The 24,681-nt window shown below is 42.9% G+C and overlaps 1 protein-coding gene across 2 annotated transcripts in view; it reads left to right on the top strand.

Annotated features, from left to right (window-relative positions):
* Positions 1-24,082, top strand: part of LOC142674709 (transcription factor ETV7-like) — a 106,857-nt gene extending 82,775 nt beyond the window's left edge. For both annotated transcript variants that reach the window (XM_075847218.1, XM_075847217.1), the window contains one exon: positions 23,087-24,082. In XM_075847218.1, coding sequence (XP_075703333.1) covers positions 23,087-23,186 — 100 coding nt within the window. In that variant the 3' untranslated portion in view covers positions 23,187-24,082. The remainder of the gene's footprint in view (positions 1-23,086) is intronic.
* The last annotated feature ends 599 nt before the right edge of the window (positions 24,083-24,681 follow it).

Here is a 24,681-nt window from a genome sequence, read left to right as displayed (position 1 = left end):
TGTAGCAGGATTTAGAAGGGTCCGAGGAACCTAGGGGCAAATTTGCACGACAGCACTTTCAGCCGGATATTCCTAGAAGACAACCAGACTTTAGTCCCTGGAAGGAACTGCGGAGGTGCCCGACTTCTTGTATCTGCCTTTCTCTTCATGCGGCCCACCGCCAACAGGATTGAAGGTCGGGTCTGTTGCCAAATCTGTAGAAAGTCCCTGAAGGTCGAGTCGGCTGCAGGAACCTGGGACATAGTAGACACAGGAAGAGGTATACGAGGATGCTGACTGTAGACGATGAAGAATGGACTGGAAGTGGTCGACTCACTGGTGTAGTTGTTATAAGAGAACTCTGCCCATGGGAGCAACTGCACCCAATCATCATGGCGCCTGGAAACAAAGTGACGTAGATAGTTCTCCATAATCTGGTTAACTCTCTCGACTTACCCATTGGACTGGGGATGATAGGCCGAAGAGAAGTCCAATTGTACACCGAGGAGGCCGCAGGGTGCTCTCCAAAACTTTGAGGTGAACTGGACCCCTCAGTCCAAGAAAATATGCAGGGCAAGCCGTGCAGATGAAAGATGTGTTGTATGAAGAGGTCAGCCAATCGCGTAGCAGACGGCAGGGCGGTCAAGGGAATGATGTGAGCCATCTTGGAAAATCGATCCACCACCACCCAGATCACACTGCAACTCGCAGAAGAAGGAAAATCCGTGACAAAGTCCATAGCGACATGTTGCCAGGGGGCAATGGGCACAGGCAGTGGTTGGAGCAGACCAGCAGGTCTGGAGTGAGCAACTTTATTTGCTGCGCATACCGTGCATGAGGAGACAAAGTCCATAACGTCTTTTTTACACCGAGGAGGCCGCAGGGTGCTCTCCAAAACTTTGAGGTGAACTGGACACCTCAGTCCAAGAAAATATGCAGGGCAAGCCGTGCAGACGAAAGATGTGTTGTATGAAGAGGTCAGCCAATCGCGTAGCAGACGGCAGGGCGGTCAAGGGAATGATGTGAGCCATCTTGGAAAATCGATCCACCACCACCCAGATCACACTGCAACTCGCAGAAGAAGGAAGATCCGTGACAAAGTCCATAGCGACATGTTGCACAGGCAGTGGTTGGAGCAGGCCAGCAGGTCTGGAGTGAGCAATTTTATTTGCTGCGCATACCGTGCATGAGGAGACAAAGTCCATAACGTCTTTGGGTAGCGTAGGCCACCAGAACTGACGGGTGATTAGATCTTGGGTCTTACGAGCACCCGCGTGACCTGCCAGCTTAGAACTGTGACCCCAGCTAAGAATTCTTCCTCGGTCAGCCAGACGTACAAAAGTCCTACCCGGAGGAATGTCTCTAACTTGCAGGGGATTCACAGAAAAGATGCAGGATGGGTCAATGATATTCTGTGGGGATTCCATGGCGTCCTCAGTTTCAAAATATCTGGACAAGGCGTCGGCACTCACATTCTTGTCGGCCGGTCGGTAGGGGAGTTCAAACCGGAACCGAGCAAAGAACAACGACCACCTGGCTTGACGAGGATTCAACCGCTGGGCCGTCTGTAGGTAGGTCAAATTCTTGTGATCCGTGAAGATCTTGATAGGATGAACCGCGCCCTCCAGTAGATGTCTCCACTCCAGCATAGCCAACTTGATGGCCAGTAACTCCCGGTCCCCAATCGAGTAATTGCGCTCTGCGGAAGAAAACCGCTTAGAATAGTAGCCACATACCACAGCCTTGCCTTTCGATCCTCTCTGGAACAACAGTGCACCAGCACCAACCGAGGAAGCGTCCACCTCTAATGAAAACTGTAGGGATACATCAGGATGGTGCAGAATGGAGGCAGACGTGAAGGCTTTTTTTAAGGATTCAAATGTGGCCTCAGCCTCCGGAGTCCACATCTTGGCATTCCTACCCTTCTTAGTGAGGGTGGAGATAGGAGCAGTCAAAGATGAGAAGTTGGAGATGAACAGTCGGTAGAAGTTGGCGAATCCTAGGAAGCGTTGTATGGCTCTTAAGCCTCGGGGGCGTTGCCACTCCAGAACAGCCTTTACTTTCTGGGGGTCCATCTTGAGGCCCTGATCGGAGATAATATAGCCCAGGAAGGATAGAGACTTCTTCTCAAATACATATTTCTCCAACTTGGCATAAAGGCGATTCTCTCTTAGACGGAGCAACACCTGGCGGACATGACTTAGATCAGTTACTGGATCTGGGGAAAAAATCAAAATGTCATTGAGATACACCACAACACAAACATAAAGGAGATGACGAAAAATGTCATTGACAAATTCTTAAAATACTGCGGGGCGTTACACAGGCCGAAGGGCATAACTAAGTATTCGTAGTGCCCATCATGAGTATTAAAAGCAGTCTTCCATTCATCAGCTCGACGAATCCGAATCAGATTGTAGGCACCCCGCAGGTCCAGTTTAGAAAAAAAATTCGCCCCCCCCGTATGCGATCAAACAGTTCAAAAATCAAAGTCAGAGGGTACCTGTTCTTCACCGTTATCTGGTTTAGGCCTCGGTAGTCAATGCAAGGTCGTAACGATCCATCTTTTTTTTTAACAAAGAAGGACCCTTCTCCAAGTTCTCCTTAATGTAGGCTGACATGGACTGGGTCTCTGGCAAGGAGAGAGGGTACACTCTGCCATGAGGAGGAGACAATTTAGGAACCAGGTCGATCGGACAGTCATATGCCTGATGTAGCGGCAAGGTCTCAGCCTCCTTTTTGTTGAAGACATCGGAGAACATGGAGAAACAAGAAGGCAACCCTGTCAAAGACTGAAGAGGGGCAGGCTGTGGCGACTGGATATGGCCCAGACAGCGGTCAAGACACTTCGGACCCCACTGGAGGACCTCTCCAGAGTTCCAATCCAGGACGGGGCATGCAGACGGAGCCAAGGCAAACCCAGCAGCACGGGGTTGACGGCCTTGGACAGGACGAACAGGGAGATGAGTTCAGCATGAAGGGCTCCTACTTGTAGTCTCAACGGCTTGGTTACGGACACAACTGGGTCAGGCAATGGCAGTCCATCCACCGAGGCAACGATCAACGGCCTTTCAAGAGGGATAGTAGGCAACAGAAGGAGATCCACAAGGTCCTGGCAGATGAAGTTGGCTGCAGAGCCGGAGTCCAGATAGACAGAGACCGGATGGGACCTCTCGCCAGCAATGATGGTTACGGGAATGAATAGTTTGGAAGAGAGTTCTTGATTCAATGTGTTGACGCCCAGGGTTGTCTCTCCAACCAAACCTAGGCGCTGGGGTTTTTTGGCTTGTGAGGACACAGATGCACAAAATGGCCAGCGAGGCCGCAATATAAGCAAAGTCTAGAGGTGCGCCTGCGGTCTACTTGCATCGGGACCTCGGCAAAGCAATAAAAGCAGGCAAGAGGGGTTGCTGAAAGTTGGACGCCAGTCTAGGGCGCCGACGCTCCTGACGAATCTCGTGATATCTCTCCCTCAGCCTTATGTCTACCCGAGTGGCAAGCAGAATCAAGTCGTCCAAGGCAGGAGGCAGGTCTCGAGCGGCCAGTTCATCCTTGATCTCGGACGACAGGCCATGCCAATAGGATGCCACCAAGGCTTCATTGTTCCAGGATAGCTCTCCTGCCAGAGTCCGGAACTGGATCGTATACTCGCCCACAGAGGTGTCCTCTTGGCGAATGTTGAAGATGGCAGTGGCTGCCGATGAGACTTGCCCAGACTCCTCAAAAACAGTTCGAAATATTCGCATGAACCCCTGGAAATCTTGGGTCTCGGGTCCCTGACGTTCCCAGATAGGATTAGTCCATGCCAGGGCCTTGCCAGTCAGGAGGGATATGATGAATGCGATCTTGGCTCCGTCCGACGGAAATGCTTGAGAGTGCAGGGTAAAATGAATGTGGCATTGGTTCAGAAACCCCCGACAAACACTGGCGTCTCCATCGAACTGAGAGGGCAATGGCAGCGAGAACCGAGGATCCGGACAGGAACTGCCAGGAGGAGCAACAGGAGGATCGGCTTGAAGGACTTGCATAGAGGCAGGAAGACAAGCAACTAGCGTCCCTAGCTGCTGCGCCATAGAGTCCACTGCCACAAGGAGCTGATCCTGCCTAGCTCGGAGATCCAGCAGGTCCGCTTGCATGGCTTGGGAGGGTGCCAAGCCCTTGAATTGACCAGCAGAGTCCATGGCCAGAGCGTACTGTCACGATGCGGGGTGTGGACCCACTGGGCCGTACCGCGTAGCGGGATGGCAGTTGGCCAAACTGGTAAGTACAGAGTTCAAATAGTTCAGCGAGGGTACCTGAGGCAATCGTAGGCAGTAACGAGGCAGGCACATCCAGGACCAGGCGGCGGGAAGACGTCGGGAGAAGCGTAGCAAATCAAGCGAGACTGTAGCACAGCACGGAAACAGCACTAGATCTGGGTAGCACGGAAACAGGATAAGGGATACAGGAACAAGGTACACTGGGAATCTGGAAGACACTGGGAGACCATAAGCACGACAAACTAAGGGGAACAAACAATGCTCTGGCAAGGGGTAAGAGGGCAGAACCCTTTTTATAGCCCAGGGCATCCTGGGCTAGATTTGTAGACTTCCTGCAAAATGCGCGCACTGGCCCTTTAAGACAGTGCACGCGCGGGCGCGCCCGCTGGAGACACTCGAAGTCCGGAAGTGAGTGTCGACACCTCACAGTGGGACGACGCTGCAGGGAGGTAAGATGTCCATGGCCACGGCCGTCGAGGTTAACGGCAGAACGACGGACCATGGCCATAGACGTTACAATAACTCTGTCTTGTACCATTTTTTATTTCAAAATTATGCAAAAAACTCAGCATTTATTTTGATTTTTGCAGATGGATTTTTATATAGAGCCATAATTTTATCTACAAACATTAGTAGTAGCCCAAATTTCTGTAGTGTCAGTTTGATAAAAAGCCAGTCTAATCTATCGAAAGCCTTTTCGGCGTCGGCGGTGAGTAGAGCTAGAGGGATATTTTTATAATCTGTGCGACTTGAATTACATTCAGAATTCTGACTATTTCTTTTGCTTCTCTACCTGGTGTCAAGCCTACTTGTTCTAGGATAATTATGTTTGGTACGAAATTTGTAAATCTATTAGCTGTTGTTTTTGCAAATGGTTTGATGTGATTATTTATTAGGGTATGTTCACACGAGGGCGTCCGTAACGGCTGAAATTACGGGGATGTTTCAGCCTGAAAATATCCCCATAATTTCAGCCGTAACGGCATGTGCAGGCGCTTGGACGCCGCGTCCATTACGGACGTAATTGGCGCTGCTATTCATTGGAGTCAATGCTTTCAATGGGCAGATGTTTGTCAGCGCTATTGAGGCGCTATTTTCGGACGTAATTCGGGGCAAAAACGCCCGAATTACGTCCGTAATTAGTGCGTGTGAACATACCCTTAAAGAGATGGGTCTGTAATTTCCACAAATAGTGTGGTCTTTCTCTTCTTTAGGAATTAAGGTGATGTGTGCAGTTAAGGACTCTTTACAGAAAAGGTTGTGTAAGTCTATTGTGTTGAAGTATTGTGTTAGGAAGGAAGATAGAGTTTCACTAAATATTTTATAGTATGACATACAAAACCCATCAGGTCCCGGGCTCTTGCCTTTTGGGCTAGTATTAATAGTGTTGTCTATTTCTTGTTTTGAGATGGGTAAAGTTAGCGTTTGACTCTGAGCTTCTGAGATGTAAGGAAGTGTTATTTTGTCTAGTAGTTTATTAATCGCTTCGGTTTTTTTAGTCAATGTTTGGTCATTGAGAAGTTATATACCTCTGAGTAAAAGGAACAAAATTCCTTGGCTATTTCTTCAGTAGCGTAATGAAGTTTCGTTTGTTTTGGGTATAAAGGTGTTTGAGTGTTGTTTTTTAATTAGATTGGCTAATTTATTTCCCATTTATCTGCATTCACGTACATTTAAGATTTTGCAAAGTTAATTTTTTTTCTGCATTATAGTTCAGTAAGTCTTTCAGTTCTGTTCTGAGTTTAACCTTTTCATGCCGACAATCTGTAGATTCACGTCCTATTCGCATATACCCCATGCAGATAGGACGTGAATCTGCAAACCTCTGCTTTTGCCAGCATAGAGCTGGAGAGATCGCTCTGACATCGGTGGTGTCAGTGTCCGCGGCTCCCCAGCAACCTGTTTTCTGACAGCTGAACCGATTGGTTCAGCTACAGAGAATATTATCACTATTTTTGATTGTTTCCCGACCGCCCACAGTAAATTCATGTCGGCGCGTGCTGGGCTCTGTGCAGCGCCAACGTGAAATCACAGTGGGTATTAAAAGCGCGATCCAGTGTCTCAGAGTAGTGCTGACACCCGGATCGCGCTGTTAACCCCTGCCTCTGGTCCGGGAGACATGATCGGGACCTGATTGGTACTGGTCACGATCATGTGATCGCAGGGAAAGTTTATTGTAGCAACAAACTGGAAAGTTTGTTGATACAACAAACTTTCTCGGGACCGATTGCGGGTGCTGCCATCGGTTGCATGGCAAAACCGGAGGCCATACAACGGCCTCCGGGTCTGCCATGCACGGAAGCCTATGACGACCACCCGGAGGCTAGTCCTCATAAGTTTCCTGTCAGTGTGACTCTCATCGTCACACTGAGAGTTTATAACACGTTACACTACCTAGGTAGTGTACTGTATTATAGCAGCTATCAGTGCTGCAGGTCTAAAAGTAAAAAAAAAAATTAATAAAAATGTTTCAGAAAAGTGTAAAAACAAAAAATGATTTTTTTCCTATAATAAGACTTTTATTATAGGAAAAAAATGAAAATGTTAAAGAAAGTACACATACTTGGTATCACCGCGTTCGTAACGACCCAAACTATAAAACTATAATATTATTTTTCCCGCACGGTGAACACCGCAAAAAAAATAAAAAAATAATGCCAGCATCACTATTTTTTTGATCATCACCCCTCCCAAAATATAGAATAAAAAGTGATCAAAAAGTCGCATGTAACCCAAAACAGTACCAATAAAAACTACAACCCATCCCACAAAAAACAAGCCCTTACACAGCTTTTTTGACTGAAAAATAAAAAAGTTATGGCTCTCATAATATGCTTACACAAATAATAAATTATTTTATAGAAAAGTGATTTTATTGTGCAAACGCTACAAAACATAAAAAAACCTATATACATATGGTATCGCCATAATCGTATCGAGCCGCAGAATCAAGTAAAATCTAATTTATGGCGCATGGTGAACTCTGTTTTTTTGTTACTTTGCTTGCCAAAAAAATCAAATAAAAAGTGATGTACCCTAAAATTGTACCAATGAAAACTACAGATTGTAACGGAACAAATAAGCCCTCGCACAGCTCCGGTGGAGAAAAAATAAAAAAGTTTCCTTTTCACAGACAAACTCCAATAAATATAGCAAAAGAACTGTGGGGTAAAGATGCTAACTATACCCCTAGATAAATGCCTTGAGGTGTGTAGTTTCCAAAACCATGTCACTTTTGGGGCGTTTCCACTGTTTTGGCACCACAAGACCTCTTCAAACCTGACATGGTGCCTAAAATATATTCTTAAAAAAAAAGGATGTCCTAAAATACTCTCGGTGATCCTTTACTTTTGAAACCTGTGCTTCAGTCCATTACCACACTAGAGCCACATGTGGGATATTTCTAAAAACTGCAGAATCTGGGCAATAAATATTGTGTTGCGTTTCTCTGATAAAACCTTCTGTGTTACAGATTTTTTTTTATTACAAATGAATTGCGGCAAAAAAAAAATAATTTGTAAATTTCACCTCTACATTGCTTTAATTCCTGTGAGACGCCTAAATGGTTAAAGCACTTTCTGAATGCTGTTTTGAATACTTTGAGGGGTGCAGTTTTTAAAATGGGGTGATTTATGGGGTCTATCTAGTACATAAGGCCCTCAAAGCCACTTCAGAACGGAACGGGTCCTTGAAAAATAGCCTTTTGAAATTTTCTTGAAAATGTCATAAATTGCTGCTAAAGTTCTAAGCCTTGTAATGTCCTAGAAAAATTAAATAATTTTCAAAAAAGGATGCAAATATAAAGTAGACATATGGGGGATGTTAATTAGCAACAATTTTGTGTGGTATTACTATCTGTTTTACAAGTAGATACATAATTGATGCTCTGTTTTTTTGAGATTGAAAGTTTTAACATAAGTGGAGCATGGTCCGATTGTGTAATTGAACCATATTTCACCTGTGTTATAGCATTGATAAGGGGGATGAGAAATAAGCAAATAGTCTATTCTAGAGTACTTTTTATGAACGGTTGAATAGAATGAATAATCTCTGGTAGAAGGGTATCGAGTTCTCCATACATCAACTAAATGAAACTCTGCAAAGAGTGTCTAATGAGGGTTGAAGTGCTGTATTAAAGTCACCACCTGCGATTAAATCGCCCTCATTGAATTTCTCAAGTTTTAGTAATATTTGCTTGAAATTTTTTTCCTGATTAGTGTTGGGCGCAATTTGCAAACGTGAATATTCTACCAAAGATAATTCCCTTCAAAAAAAAAACTATCTATCTTCAATATCTATAACTACATCTTTGTAAGTGAAAGGAACCCTTTTGATGATAATAATGGCAACCCCTTTAGATCTTTTATGAGGTGTAGATGAATTATACCACTTTCTATAAGCCTTATTTGTTGTTAATATAGTGTAGTCTTTTTTTAAAATGGGTTTCCTGTAATAATGCAAAGTCTACTCGTTCCTTTTCTAAAAACTGCAGTATTTGAAGTCTCTTATTGAAAATATTGATGCCTTTGTCTTTTTCATCTTTTTAGTTTTCTTTGGGTTAGTTGTTTCCCAATTGTCATGTTTTAGAAGTTGTGGAAAGTTGAGTTGTTCTTTTGGACTGGTCCAATCTGGAATTTGTAGATGACATAAATCCAATTAGCTAAGGACAAAGTCCAGGTCATCTAGCGTTTTAACGGTCATTGTTTTGTTGTGTCAAGTTATTTCAAGTCCAAAGGAAAACATCCACCTGTAGGGGATACTTCTCCCTCTCTCTCAATGTTTTACTCAAAGTTTATAGTTGGCCTCTCAGTTCCAAAGTCAGTTTAGAGAGGTCTTGATAAATAAGAGTTTTGCTTTAATTTCTTCATATTCAATTCTCTTAGCGTATCTTGCTTTCAGTAGTATTTCTTCTTTCATTTTAAATTTTTGTGTGCAGCATAGAATGTCTCTAGGTTTTTCTGGGCCGACAGATTTGGGCAAGAACAGTCTGTGTGCTCTTTTGAGACTTATATCATGGCTTTCTTCTTTCCCCAGAAGTTAGTTGAATATTTGAGTGAGTACATTAGGAATTTATTTATCAGGTATACATCTTATTCTCAGGTTATTTCTTCTAGATATATTTTCAAGGTCATCTATATGTAGTCTTTCCAAAAACATTTTGTTTTGCTTGTCCATGAGTATCTCAGACATTCTTTCAACATTAGAGATAACTCGGGTGCAGATATACACTAGGGATTGGATTCTGGTAAAGGCTTGTTTAACATCATTCCTCATTTCTGATATTTCTTCTTTTACTGTCTGGGTAAATTCTTTAAATAAGCTCCAGGTACAGGCCGTTGTAGGAAGAGCTTTAAAGAGGCTCTGTCACCACATTATAAGTGCCCTATCTCCTACATAATGAGATCTCGCGAGATCACGTGTGCTGTCATTCACAGAAACTTTACCGAAGTGTCAGAAGTGATGAATAGATATCGCGTCCTGGCTGGAGGTGATGTCTATCCACTCCCAAGACACTTCAGTAAAGTTAATATGGGAGTATGTGACTGCACAGCGTGATCTCGCGAGATCACGCTGTGTTGTGAGCACTGCTAAAAATTAATGGAGAGAAGTGTATGATGCTGATTGGTCACTGATTGGTTAGCGTCATACACTTCTCTCCACAACGCCCAGTTGGTAAAAAAGTAAAAACACGCCCAGTTCTCTATTAAGAAACAAATTAGCATAAATCTAAAATTGTGCATAACTTGCTCAAAATTTATTGTTTTTCAAAATAAAAAACACTGTTGTTATCTACATTACAGTGACAATCCCTTTATGTACGAGGTAGGGCACTTATAATGTGGTGACAGAGCCTCTTTAATATAGTCCTTGAGATCAGAGGAATCTTGTATTGCTAGGTCCACTGGCGTAGCTATAGGGGTCGCAGCGGTCGCAATTGCGACCGGGCCCCGAAGCCAGGGGGGCCCACGGCCCCCCGCACCACATCAATAAAAAGTTACTATAGTAACTCGGGCCGCGGGCCCCTGTTACTATAGTAACATACTTTACTTACCTTCCTGGTTCCGGATCGCAGCGGAGGTCCTGACGTCAAGCGCTGTGCGCAGCGCATGACGTCACAGTGCTATGCCGCCGCGCACAGCATCGAGACTACAGAACTCCCGCCGCGGCCGAAGAGGAAGGTAAGGTTAGCCCTGACTGGCGGGGTCTGACTCCCGGGACCCGCCAATCAGCTGTTTTGAAGGGGCCGCAGCACTCGTACGAGAGCTGCTCCCCTTCATTCCTGTCACTTCATTCCGGTCACACTGTGAATCGGTGTCGGCGATTCACAGTGTGAGCGAGTAGTGAAATGAAGGGGAAGCAGCTCTCGTACGAGTGCTGCGGCCCCTTCAAAACAGCTGATTTGCGGGTCCCGGGCGACACATCAGCTATTGATGGCCTATCCTGTGGATAGGCCATCAATGTTTAGGGACTGCACAACCCCTAAGCCTACGATGTATCAGGCTTAGGGGGCCCATGAGACAGGATCACAGATTGTGTGATCCTGTCTGCTGGGCCCTGTATCTAAGCCAATCACATGGTAGGCTTAGATACATGGCCCATGCGTGATCCTGTCTGCTGGGCCCTGTATCTAAGCCTACCACACTGTAGGTTTAGATACAGGGCCCCAGCACACACTAATCTTATACTGTATAAGATTACTGTCTGCTGGACCCTGTATCTAAGCCTACCTTGTGGTAGGCTTAGTTACAGGGTCCCACAGACAGTATCACACATGGGCCCTGTATCTAAGCCTTAGGGTATGTGCACACACACTAATTACGTCCGTAATTGACGGACGTATTTCGGCCGCAAGTACCGGACCGAACACAGTGCAGGGAGCCGGGCTGCTAGCATTATAGTTATGTACGATGCTAAGAGTCCCTGGCTCGCTGCAGGACAACTGTCCAATACTGTAAACATGTTTTCAGTACGGGACAGTTGTCCGGCAGCGAGGCAGGGACTCCTAGCGTCGTACATAAGTATGATGCTAGGAGCCCGGCTCCCTGCACTGTGTTTGGTCCAGTACTTGCGGCCGAAATACGTCCGTCAATTACGGACGTAATTAGTGTGTGTGCACATACCCTAACACATGTGTTACTAATCATTTTTTGTGTGTTTTCTTACAGGTTCGGTCGTTGGACTACGGCGGATTCCAGGACTACTTCGATGACAGCTTTTTTTTTTATTAATAAAATGGTTAATGAGGACTGTGTGGTTTTTTTTTTATTTCAATAAAATATTTTTTCTATGTCTTTGTGTTTTTTTTTTAAACTATATTACTACCGCCTTAGTAATGGCCGCCGGCTGATTGACAGCATCCATTGCTAAGGCGGGGCTTAGTGTTAGCAGGTACAGAGGCTAACACTAACCCCCATTATTACCCCGTTACCCACCACCACCAGGGGTGCTGGGAAGAGCCGGGTACCATCCAGTACTTGACCATCTGTAGTGATGGTTGGCCACTGGGGTGGCCGCAGGCTGGTATTATCAGGAGGGGAAAGGTCGAAAACAGTGGCCCTTCCCATCCTGGTAATGCTAGGCTGTTGCTGCTTTATTGTATCTGGCTGGTTATGAAAATGGGGGGGACCCCACGTCATTTAAAAAAAAATAATTGGAAAGAATGATGTCGGGTCCCCCCCAATTTTCATAACCAGCCAGATACAACACAGCAGCAGCAGGCAGCATTACAAGGGTGGGAGGGCCACTGTTTTTGGCCTTCCCCAGCCTAATACTACCAGCCTGCGGCCACCCCTGCCCGTCACTACAGATGGTCGGGTACTGGTTTGTACCCGGCTCTTCCCAGTACCCCTGGTGGCGGTGGGTACCGGGGTAATAATGGGGGTTAGTGTAGCCTCTGCACCGGCTGACATTAAGCCTAGTAATGGAGGTTGTCAATCAGCCAGCGGCCATTACTAAGGCGGTAGTAATAAAGTTTAAAAAGATACAAGCACATAGAAAAAATATTTTATTGAAATAAAAAAACACAACCCTCATTAACCATTTTATTGAGAATAAAAAAAACGCCGTCATTGAAGTCCTCAAATCCGAAGTCCAACAACCGAACCTGTAAAAAAAACACAAACACAAAAATAATCAGTAACACATAAAGAAGCAAAATTATTATTCTTACCTATCCTGGGTCCAGCGCTGGAGCCGCAATGTCAGCGAGCTGGGCCCTGTATCTAATCCTATCATGTGTGATACAGTCTGCTGAGCTGTGTATCTAATCCAATCATGTATGATACTGTCTGCTGGGCCCTATATCTAATCCGATCATGTGTGATACTGTCTGCTGAGCCACTGTATCTAATCCTATCATGTGTGATACTGTCTGCTGAGCCACTGTATCTAATCCTATCATGTGTGGTACTGTCTGCTGAGCCACTGTATCTAATCCTATCATGTGTGATACTGTCTGCTGAGCCACTGTATCTAATCCTATCATGTGTGGTACTGTCTGCTGAGCCACTGTATCTAATCCTATCATGTGTGGTACTGTCTGCTGAGCCACTGTATCTAATCCTATCATGTGTGATACTGTCTGCTGGGCCACTGTATCTAATCCTATCATGTGTGATACTGTCTGCTGAGCTGTGTATCTAATCCTATCATGTGTGATACTGCCTTCTGAGCCACTGTATCTAATGCTATCATGTGTGATACTGTCTGCTCAGCCACTGTATCTAATCCTATCCATAGTTTATAGGGTCGTAGTGCTATAGATATGCTATGCTGTCTCATATACACACTTTTTTTGGGGGCGGACACATATGTATTGGGGCTATTTCCCGGACATTTTAAGCCCTGAGGGTATGTTCACACGGCAGCGTCCGTTACGGCTGAAATTACTGTGCTGTTTTCAGGAGAAAACAGCACCGTAATTTCAGCCGTAATGGCATGTGGAGGCGTCTTTTGCTGCGTCCATTACGGAAGTAACTGAAGCTGGTTTTCCATGGAGTCCATGGAAAACGGCTCCATTTACGTCTGAAGAAGTGACAGGCACTTTTTTACGCGCCGCCTTTTGACAGCGACGCGTAAAAAAAAATGACCGTCGGCACAGAACATCGTAAGACCCATTCAAATGAATGGGCAGATGTTTGCCGACGCTTTTGAGCCGCATTTTCGGACGTAATTCAATGCTAAAACGCCCTAATTACATCCGTAAATAGTGTGTGTGAACCCAGCCTTAGTGACGCCCCCGGCTGCTAGTGCTGCATTGTTGGGTCATTTAGGAGACCCAGCGATGCAGCTGAAAGTGGACCGTCGGCCATGAGAAGTTTGCGGGGGAGGGGGGGGCCCAGTAAGAATTTTTGCATCGGGGCCCATGAGCCTCTAGCTACGCCCCTGGCTAGGTCTTCTTCTTCACTGTCTGACCAACATGAAGTTGCAAAATTATCCTTAGATTTATCTTTCTTAGGATCAACTCTTGAAATCGAGCTTTGATTTTCCCCATAGGCTGGTAATTTCCATTTCTTTACATTTTTTTTCTTTACCTTTTTTTGTGGTTTTGCTGTTTTTGACTTGTTCATCGATTGAGTTTTTTTTGGGTTTGCCCATTATGATCCCTTTCTTATATAACTTGCTGGAAGAACTGTATTATGTAAATAGGACATTTAGGGTTCCCATACTAACCCCTTAAGGTTGCAGCCTAGTTTGGGCCTTAAGGCTCAGAGCCCATTTTTTAAATCGGACATATTTCACTTTATGTGGTAATAACGTCGGAATGCTTAAACCTATGCAAGCGATTCTGAGACTGTTGTCTCGTGAGGCATTGGGCTTTATGTTAGTAGTAAAATTTGGTCGATATATTCAGTGTTCATTTGTGAAAAATTGCAAAATGTAGAGAAAAATTTGAAAAAATAAAATTTTTCTGAATTTAAATGCATCTGCTTGTAAAACAGATGGTTATACCACCCAAAATAGTTACTAGTTCACATTTCACATAAGTCTACTTTAGATTGGCATAGTTTTTTGAGCATTATTTTATTTTTCTTGGACGATACAAGGCTAAGAACATAAACTGCAATTTCTCATATTTTTAAGAAAATTTCAAAAGCCTTTTTTTTAAGGTACCTGTTCAGTTCTGAAGGGGCTTTGAGGGGCCTATGTATTAGAAACCCGCATAAAACAGCGCTATGTGTTCTTAGGAGTCCAGATTTAGCTGGATTGGTTTTCGGGTGCCATGTCGCATTTGCAGAGCCCCAGAGGTATCAAAGGAATGGAAACCCACCAGAAGTGACCCCATTTTGGAAACTACACCCCTCAAGGAATTCATTTATGGGTGTTGTGACCATTTAGACCCCACAGTTTTTTCACAGAACTTATTTGAATTGGGCTGTGAATTACAAAAAAAACAACTTTTTTCCAATATGATGTTGTTTTGGCTCAAAATTTCTTATTTTCACAAGGAATAAAATACCCCAATTTGTTGCCCAATTTGTCCTGAGTGCGGCAATACCCTATTTGTGGTGATAAACTGCCGTTTTGGCCCATGGGAGGGCTCAGAAGGAAAGGACCACCATGTGGCCTACTGGGGATTTTCTGGTGCTAAGTCATGTGTGCAGAAGCCCTTGAGGTACCAGTACAGTTGAAACCCCTGAGAAGTGAACCCCGTTTTAAAAACGACACCCCTTAAGGAATTCATCTAGAGGTGTAGTGAGCATTTTGACCCCACAGGTACTGTGTAAAAGATAATGCGCAACAGATGGTGCAGAGTGAGAGTTGCAATTTTTCTATATATATATATGCCATGTCAGTTTCCGATATATTGTGCCCAGCATGTGCCACCGGAGACATACACCCCATAAACTGTAATGTGGGTTCTCCCGGGTATGGCAATACCCTACATGTGGCTGTTATTAGCTGCCTGGGCACACGGCAGGGCTCAGAAGGAAAGGACCACCATTTGGCCTACTGGAGCTTTTCTGGTGCTAAGTCATGTACGCAGAAGCCCCTGAGGTAGGGCTCAGAGGGGAAATATGAGGAGGGGTAAGCTGTGCGGAGTGCATCAGGGTAAGTAAAACTGTGGTAAATTAAAAATAAAGGGATGGATGATAAATTTTAAAACACTTTCATACAGAGCTCTGGTTTTTCGGGACATGTGTCACATTGGTATATTTTGTCCTTCCTTATCCCCCTCTTATAGCAGACTTTGCAGCTCTTTTGACTTTTTCCCTTCTTGCCAGTTTGGGGAACTTCTCCTGGAAAGTGTTGCCCTGGTACGATGCGTGTGGCCTAGCTTCCAGAAGTACTGTAGGGCTTCAGGACTTGATCTGACAAGTCCACCCCTCCCATGTACCTACTGTAGTCCAGGATGCAGTCTGGTTTGGGGGTCTCTGTTCTGGTACCTCATACAGGTACATAGATACTGGTGGGACATCTCTCTTGTCTTGTACTTGACACACAATATATTGCTGCTGGATTGTGCCCAGCTCTCACCACTTCTTGTTTGCCCAAGCAGAGTCTTAGGGAGGCTTCTCAGATTTCTTCTAGCAGTGCCGCATGCCGCAGGACTTCTGGAAGCGAGGCAGTTGAAGAGTGGGACACTGGTATAAAAATTATCCAGGTAGAGGTGGTAACCCTGGTCCAGCAGTGGGTGCACAAAATCCCACACAATTTTTGTATTAACTCCCAGTAAAGGGGGGCATTCTGGGGGCTGAATACTGGTGTCCTTCCCTTCATATATCCTAAATTTGTAGGTTTACCCTGATACCCCCTCGCACAGCTTATACATCTTCACGCCATACTTTGCCCTCTTACTCGGCAGGTACTGGCGGAATTGAAGCCTCCCTTTAAAATGTACCAAGCACTCATCAATAGAAATACTATTCTCGGGGGTGTATGCTTGGGAAAACCGGGCACTGAAATGGTCTACTAATAGGGGTCTCCATTTATACAAACGGTCAAAACTGGGGTCATCTCGGGGTGGGCACTGCTCATTATCCGTATAATGTAAGAAGTGAAGTATTGCCTCATTTTTATTTATTTTTTAGGTTCCAGTTTAGTTCTGAAGTTGCTTTGAGGGGCCTATATATTAGAAACCCCTATCAAACACCCCATTTTAGAAACTAGACCCCTCAAAGTATTCACAACAGCATTTAGAAAATGTATTAACCCTTTAGGTGTTTCACAGGAATTTAGAGCAAAGTAGAGGTGAAATTTAATTAATTTAATTTATTAGGCACCATGGTGGTGCCAAAACACCATGTGGTGCCAAAACAGTGGGAAAACCCCCAAAAGTGACCCTATTTTGAAAACTAGACCCCTTGAGGAATTCATTGTAGTTTTCATGGGGTGCACGCGACTTTTTGATCAGTTTTTATTCTATTTTTAAGAGGCGTGGTGACTAAAAAACAGCAATTTTACTATTGTTTCTTATTCTATTTTTTTTTTACAGCGATCACCATGCGCTATAAATGAAATATTCACTTTATTCTGTGGGCGATACGATTACGGCAATACCAGATGTGTATAGTTTTTTTTATGTCTTATGGCGTTTGCACAATAAAATACATTTTGTAAAAAATCATTTACTTTTTGTGTTACCTTATTCTAAGAGCCATAACTGTTTTATTTTTCCATCAGGAAAGCCGTGCAAGGACTTATTTTTTGCGTAACGAACTGTAGTTTCGATCAGTACCATTTTTAGGTACATGCCACTTTTTGATCTCTTTTTATTCAATTTTTTGGCAGATGAAGTGACCAAACAATTGTGATTCTAGTACGGTTTATTATTATTTTCTTTTACATCGCTTTGTAGTTCAGGCCGTTACGGATGCGGCGATACCAATTATGTATAGTTTATTTGTTTATTTATATATTTTTATTAATAATAAAGGACTGATGAGGGAAAAACGGGGATTTGTACTTTTATCACTTTTAAAACTTTTATTTTCTTATTTTTACACAACTTTTTTTAACTTTTTTACACTTTTTTTTACTTTGTCCCACTAGGGAACTTGAGGGCAGGAGGCCCTGATCACTATTCTATTACACGCGTAGTGCAGTGTATTAGAGCTGTCAGCTATTCGCTGACAGCAAGCATAGTGGGTCCTGACTTTGTCAGGACCCACTAGGCTTCCGTTGATGGCGTAGCCAGAGTCCATTATTAGTACTCTGGTTGCCATAGCAGCCATCGCGGGCTGCTATCGTGTAGCGGGCCTTCGATTGTGGCTTAACCCCTAAGAAGCCGCGATCGCTATTGAACGCGGCTCCTAAGGGGTTAATCGGCGGGGACCACCGCGATCGGTCCCTGCACACTGAGCTGTGATAGCCTGCTGTCGGAAACAGCAGGTATCACAGCTCAAACATGTGCCGGGGAAAGATGGCGCCGTGTTAACTCAGGTCAGTACTATTACTGAACTGAGCGCGAACGATGCGCTCAGCACAATGTAATAGTACTGAGCTGAGCGGGAAGGGGTTAATACATGTTCTGAACTACTACTGAGTATAAATGATATTCTCTAAATTTGTAGGACGGACCTTTTGTGCTGATAGGTCTAGTAGTAAATTTCCTTTTTAGGTTGAATACTCAGATTAGAAGTTAATCAGAAGACCACAGAGAGTCCAGGAATTTTTGAACTATGCTCTTTCTTGTTTAAATTCACAGTTCTGTAGAAAGGTAATTAGTTGTTCTGAGACCATAGAGATTTAATTAAAAGCACTAAGCACTTGTATAATGAGGAAAAAACAAGGTGGCTCCTTTTACAAAGGAGAGTTACCTCTTATTTCACAGTAAAATGTAGACCTTTATTTCTCTGGTGAGGGCACTCTGCAAGGCTGTTATTTTATCTTGCTGTAAAAGAAAGCATTTACTGCATAAATAGCGTTCTGGACGCCGTGTTCATTTTCCAGTATAGGACAAAATTCAGTCCCCTTTTTTGAGGCCTAGTAAGGGTTTGGTTTCTTCCCTTTCCCAAAGTTATTTTCAATGAAAATGAAGCAAAGAGTGGATGCCTCAAAATGGGACTGGGTTCAAAGTCCTTATGAGTACACACAAAAAAAGTAGCGAGGCAGCACATCCCAAAAAAAAGTGGGAATTTATTCACCCAATGCAGAACACTGGGGGTGCGTAAGCCCACTACAGCCCAATATTAAATTCCCACTTTTTTGGATGTGCTGCCACGCTTCTTTTTTTTTGTGTGTACTCATAGGGACTTTTTACCCAGTCCTATTTTGTGACATGTACACTTTGCAGCATTTTTTCTGGTGCTGTGACATTTTTGTTTTTGTCTATTGCCATCGGTCCTATCACTTTGCACAGAACAATATTGGACTGTAATGGGAATTACATTATGGCTTCCGCACCCACAGTGTTCTGCATTGGGTGAATAAATTCCCACTTTTTTGGATGTGCTGCCTCGCTTCCTTTTATGTCTTCTCAATGGTATGTCCTACCGTTTAGTATCTGGGGAAGGTGACTGATGCTCTCCGTGCAATGTTTGCATACTTTTGGCATGTTATTTAGGTATGTTAGTATGAGTGCCGTTCCTAGCCAAGTGAATAAGGACTCAGTTCGGACGGTGTCTTTGATCCTTTGGTATGTCAGTGGGGTCGGTGACTCTCTGTGTTACACCTCAACAGTGCTTCCCCATCGCATAAACAGGGCGTCTGTAAACGTTAGTGTCTCAGAGATCTAAGAGGGGGGGGGCGCGGGTCTGCCCTTACATGCGGTAGAAATCGAACAGGCTGCGTTATAGTTTACGCCTTAACCTTTTGTTGAAATATGACTGGGGAGAGATTTAATCTCTTGATTGGTACGCCGCTCACCTTTGATGATGTTTCTGAGCCTGCGTGGCAGCTGTCCCCATTGGTGTAGCGCGTGGTCTGAGCATGGTCTAGGCCACAATGGTATTAAACTTGTCTGCAAAGAATCCAGCGATGATTGACCAGCTGCAGAGAATCTCTTTGCACTACCACACCGGTTCAGCTTTCAAAAAATAGATTTAAAGGCTGTGATGTTATTAGATTCTTTTTTTTAGATGCGGAGCTCATGAAAGCACGTCTGCTCAGTTCTCCGGCTAGCCACGCCCCCAGAGGATATCGGTTTTTAACTGTTCGTTTTTTTGCTCCCTATAATCAATGCAGGGACGTAAGGTTAAATATTTCTTATCAACAAAGAACAAGGGTGCTCCCGCAGGACATGTAGATGGAAAGATAAAGCCTGTATTCAAATTTTCATCCAAATATTCCTTAAGGGCTTTCAGTTCTGTTTCCGAAAGAAAGTAGATTCGACCAAAGGGTTATGTAGCTATGGGTAACAGTTCTATTGGGCAATCATTAACCATGTGGAGGTAGCTTATCTGCATTCTTTTTATCACAGACATCCTGAAATTCTTTGTATTGTGATGGTAATTAATCTTTAACCCCTTAACGACCGGCGTATAGTTTTTTTTACGTCGGCCATTCAGGGTAGTTCTTCTGAAGCGCCGCCTTTTCACGTCGGCACTTCAGAAGATTTTTCCCCGCATCATCCGGTGATCTCCTGAAGCCCATGCTGTTGCTAACAGCCTCGGGCTTCAGGACAACGATTGGAGACCACTAGCAGTGTTCTCCGATCTTATTTAACCCCTCAGATGCGGCATTCAATAGCGAGCGCCGCATCTGAGTGATTTTAGAGGGAGGGGTCTCCCTCTCTCATCCCACTGGCATCCCCGCGTGTATTATAATAGCGATCAAAAAGTTTGCACTGTAAAGTCCCCCAGTGGGACTAAAATAAGTAAAAAAAAGTTAAATAAAGTTTGAAATAAATAAATGTCCCAAGTAAAAGAATAAAAAATAAATACCCACTTTTTCCCCTTACAAAATACTTTATAATGAAAAAAAAGTTAAAAGTTACTCATATTTGGTATCGCCGCGTCCGTAACGAACTCAACCATAAAATAATTACATTATTTAACCTGCACGGTGAACGGCGTAAAAAATATAATAAAAAACAACGCCAGAATTGCTGTTTTCTATTCATCCTGCCTTCAAAAGTATTTGACAAAAACTGATCAAACAGTCGCATCTACTCCAAAATGGTACCAATAAAAACTACAAATCGTCCTGCAAAAAAAAAAAGCCCTCATACAGCTGCATCGGTCAAAAAATAAATAAGTTATGGCTCTTAAAATATGGCGACACAAAAGCAAATAATTTTGAAAAAAATGTGTTGTTACTGTGTAAAAGTAGGAAAACATAAAAAAAATCAATATAAATTTGATATCGCCACAATTGTAACGACCCGCTGAATAAAGTTATTATGTTATTTATACCACACGGTAAACGGCGTAAAATTAAGACGCAAAAAAATGACGAAATTTCTGTTTTTAAAAAAGTTATTAAAAAGTTAATCAATAAATTATATGTATCCCAAAATGGTGCTATTATAAAATACAACTTGTCCCGCAAAAAAAAAAAAGTCCTTATACAGCTCTGTCGACACAAAAATAAAAAAGTTATAGATCTTTGAATGTGACGATGGAAAAACCTACAAAATTGCTCGGTCATTAAGGTTTAAAATACCTTCGGTATTAAGGGGTTAACAGCAAGTTCAGATATTGATATTCTCAAGTATTGAAAAAGTTTAGGCAGACAATTTAGCTGACAGTACTCAGATGGAAAATGTATACAACGTGTTTCCCAACTGATGAATAGTTTGTGAGTAAAAAGCCAAGGAATTCCCCAAATCACTGAAAACTTTGGAGAAGAAACAGTTGGAAATGAATAACTTCTTGATGATCAGGCATGATGAGAACTTGAAGATGCTTAATTTCATGAGAAAAAGGCCATGATGATAGGGGTCAAATATATCAGAACAAGAAATCTCATGTGTTTTAGTGCATATGTGTATTGGCACTATAAAATAAGATTCTCTGGTGCCAGCAACTTGTCTTCGTCCTATAGTATTTTTTAATCCAACAGATCGTCTCCATTTTCTATTACATCTTTGACAGCGATTGTCCTACGGATCTAATTTGAGCAATAAACAGCATAGTACACTTCAATAAAGGCAAATATTTTCTGTAGGTCGCCTCTCTTTTTCTGCTGTTGTTTTTGAATAACATAAAGTCAAATTGGTTCAGATATAGATTCAGTATCTTTCTGAGTATTCTGACTTGATTGATCGAAGGAGAAGGCAGGATTATCTCCAAATACCCACAGTATAGTCTTTCGTTTTTCATTAAGTCTCTGATCAATTTGAATGCACAATTGCATTAAGTTCTCCAACTTTTCTGGGGTTATCACTTTGGAAAGTACATCCTTCACTTGCTTTGAAAGCCCTCTCTGAAATTGGCTCTTCTGAGCCGCTAGCTTCCCTGTGGTATCAGTTACCCAGCAGCTCTTCTGTGCATTCCGGAACTGAGCACCTTCCTTGCCGCAGATTATGCAGTCTAACTTCAGCTGTGGCATAACAATTAGGATCATCTAAAACTTGATTCATAGCAGTGATACAGTCATCCAAAACATTCAGAAGATTACTATCCTTTTCTACATAAAGAGAAGCCAACACTGGAGCTTCATCTGTCAGAAGATTAATTGTAAGCAATACATTTTTCTTTTCACTAGTAAATTTGAAAAATATATGTAGCATAATTAAAGAGGTTGTCCGAGCACAGGGCAGTGTTTCATAGTGAATAGGAGCAGAGCTGCAATAACCCAGCACGGCCGCAATACAGTGTACGGAAGCCTTCTGCTTCTGACACAAGCCACTGCATAACATCCAAGGCCTGGAAGCATCCCCAAAAGCTGATCGGTATGGGGTCTGGGTGTTACACCCCCACCGATCATATACTGATGACCTATCCTGTAGATCAGGTCAACAGTATGAAAAACCGCTGAACCTTAGAGATGGACGTTGTGTGCTGCCAGCGTCAGGACCTTGTATGTGCCACGGTGCAGACCATTGCCAGGGACTAATGTAGCAAGCGTGAGGGGGATTCGGTCCCCTAACCCTCCGGTCAGGGTTGCAGGGGGTTTGTTACGCCAATGGGTAATGGCGTGTAAACTTGAGACTGTGGCTGAGTGAGCCACGCACATACGAAAGTTGTCTTTGTAATTAAATCATCTCTCTTTGTTGCTCTCCCTATCGATTTTGCAGCTGAGAACATTTTTTTTTTTGATAAGTAGCTCCAAATGCTTGTAGTTCAGCAATTTGTTGCTTCATAGTTGTCAAAGGACTTGTTCCAGGGGATTCCACATGTGAGCCAGACTAGTCTGCTAAGGTTTATAGCAGATTAAGATTCTAGATCATGTAGGAGGGTGATAATAGCAAGAGTAGCCCAGTAACAGCCCAGGATCGGTACACAGATGAGCAGCAACAGGTTACCGCGTGAGGCAGAGACGTGGTCAGGAAAAAATGCAAGTTCGGTACACAAATGACAGCAACATTTTGTAGAGAGAGTCAGAAAGGAACTAGACTTGAGGCAGGAAGCTTAATAGCCTGGCCAGATTTATATAGTATGCCAAAAGGGTGAGATGAATTAAGCAATTAAGGCAAATAATCCAGAGAGGCAGGAATCCATCCTATGGGTGGATTACTTAGGACTAATCCATTATACTGTGCAGAGACTGGAGTCGACTACACTAGTAAAAATAAATTATGTGAGCAGAATTTTAATTACATATAAATTACAAAATTGTATTGTTTCCAATTCTAGAAATGAATAAATAAAAATGACAATGAAACAGAATATCCCTCCAAATATTGTGATACAGTCAAGAGTTTGCATATTCGAGACACAAATGTTCAATTGTAAAATTAGCTTTCTCTGCATATTAAAAACATGTATTTATATGCTGATTAATTCCACAATTATTTTGTTTAGGTTTCTGAGGTCACCTAAAGAGAAACATGCATCAGAGGAGAAACTGCAAACGCAAGACACATATGACTCTGATGAATATATCATTGCTGTTTCCCCTTGAGATATTTCACTAAGGATACTTTCACACTGCAGTTTTTGGTCAGTATTTGGCATCAGTATTACGAAGCCAAAACCACGAGTGGGTCCAAAACATGGAAGAGGTACAAATCTTTCCATTATACTTTTTTCTCATTAGGTACCACTGCAGGATTTGGCTTCCAAATACTTCCAAATACTGATGCAAAATACTGACCAAATACAGCCCAAAATACTGAAAACATGTACTGAAAACATGATGGAGCATACTGAAATTTTTTTTCATGTGGACTCAGCATGTGTTTCCACCATTGTACAGATGTGCCCACCATTAACTTTTCTTGAATTGCGTTGTTATACAATTTGTCATGATACCATTTCAATACAATCTCGCACCTTCTAGTAAAAAACCTATTAACATAGGATAACAAATGGCTGTTGGATGTCATCTGTCAGACACATTCGTCACAGCTATCCAGTAAAAACAAATACATTAAAGCTATGGTTTTTTTTAACATGGGAGTCAATGGGCAATGGATGGCTCAAGAATGGCATCTGTCGGAGGTTTATGGTTTTTTTACCTGCTTGTTTAACATTTTGTGTCACACATTTCGGGATTTGTCGGCTTTAGAAACAAGTTAAGGGTGGACACATCTGCCCCATTGAAATGCAGTAACATCGTATTGAATATCCTTATGATATGAATGACAAATACGCTTGTGTGCATGATGCCTATGGCTGGTGCTGCATGCAACTTCTATTATTTCCTATGAACTGAGAGCAGAGCCAAGTGTATACATATGAAGATAATAATTAAGAAAACTTGTGTTAATTGCCATTGAATTATGGATATGTGCAGTGAATGTGTTATATGCAGTTATATGCTAACATAAGGAAAAAATAATAAAAATAAAGAATAAAAATGTCACAGAAATATTTTTTTTGTTGTGTTTCTTTTAGTCTTCAGCATAGACTGCACTGAATTATTTTTAACATGACCACGGTATCTGCTTGCCAAAGAGAATCTATAAGATGGCCATGGTTTTTTTCTGCTTTAGCAAGAGCTATTGAACATGCTGAATAGTGCCCTAAACAACGGTTAGGGGAGTCATCCAGAAGTGTGCACCATATGCCAATATTTTTTCAACGAGAGGCATCATGTGATTTCGGCCATACCACTTGTGTGCTTAGTCGAGTCGCAGACAAAACTATTTTCATTTGCCAATCAGGCCTGAGCACACACCATAATTAGTATAGCACGCTTTTGCATGGCACCTGAAGCACATTACGTTGAGTATCTCATAGATGCACTATATTAAAGGGGTTTGTCTGGTGACAGATTTCCTTTAAAGATCGTCTGTCACCAGACACAGCCAAGTGTACCCCAATGTCCTATTCAGTTTTGAAAGAGTCTGAGAGGTCAGAAAGGGCCATCATGTGAACCCTCTTGGTCAGTAAAAAATAGCAAAAGGGATTACGTGTACACATTTACATATAGTGTGGTTAATCTTTCAGCCACC

This window comes from Rhinoderma darwinii (assembly GCF_050947455.1).
Source record: "Rhinoderma darwinii isolate aRhiDar2 chromosome 2 unlocalized genomic scaffold, aRhiDar2.hap1 SUPER_2_unloc_14, whole genome shotgun sequence".
Classification (NCBI taxonomy): domain Eukaryota; kingdom Metazoa; phylum Chordata; class Amphibia; order Anura; family Rhinodermatidae; genus Rhinoderma; species Rhinoderma darwinii.
The sequence above is the reverse complement of the archived record's forward strand: the minus strand, read 5'-3'. Positions and strand labels throughout refer to the sequence as shown.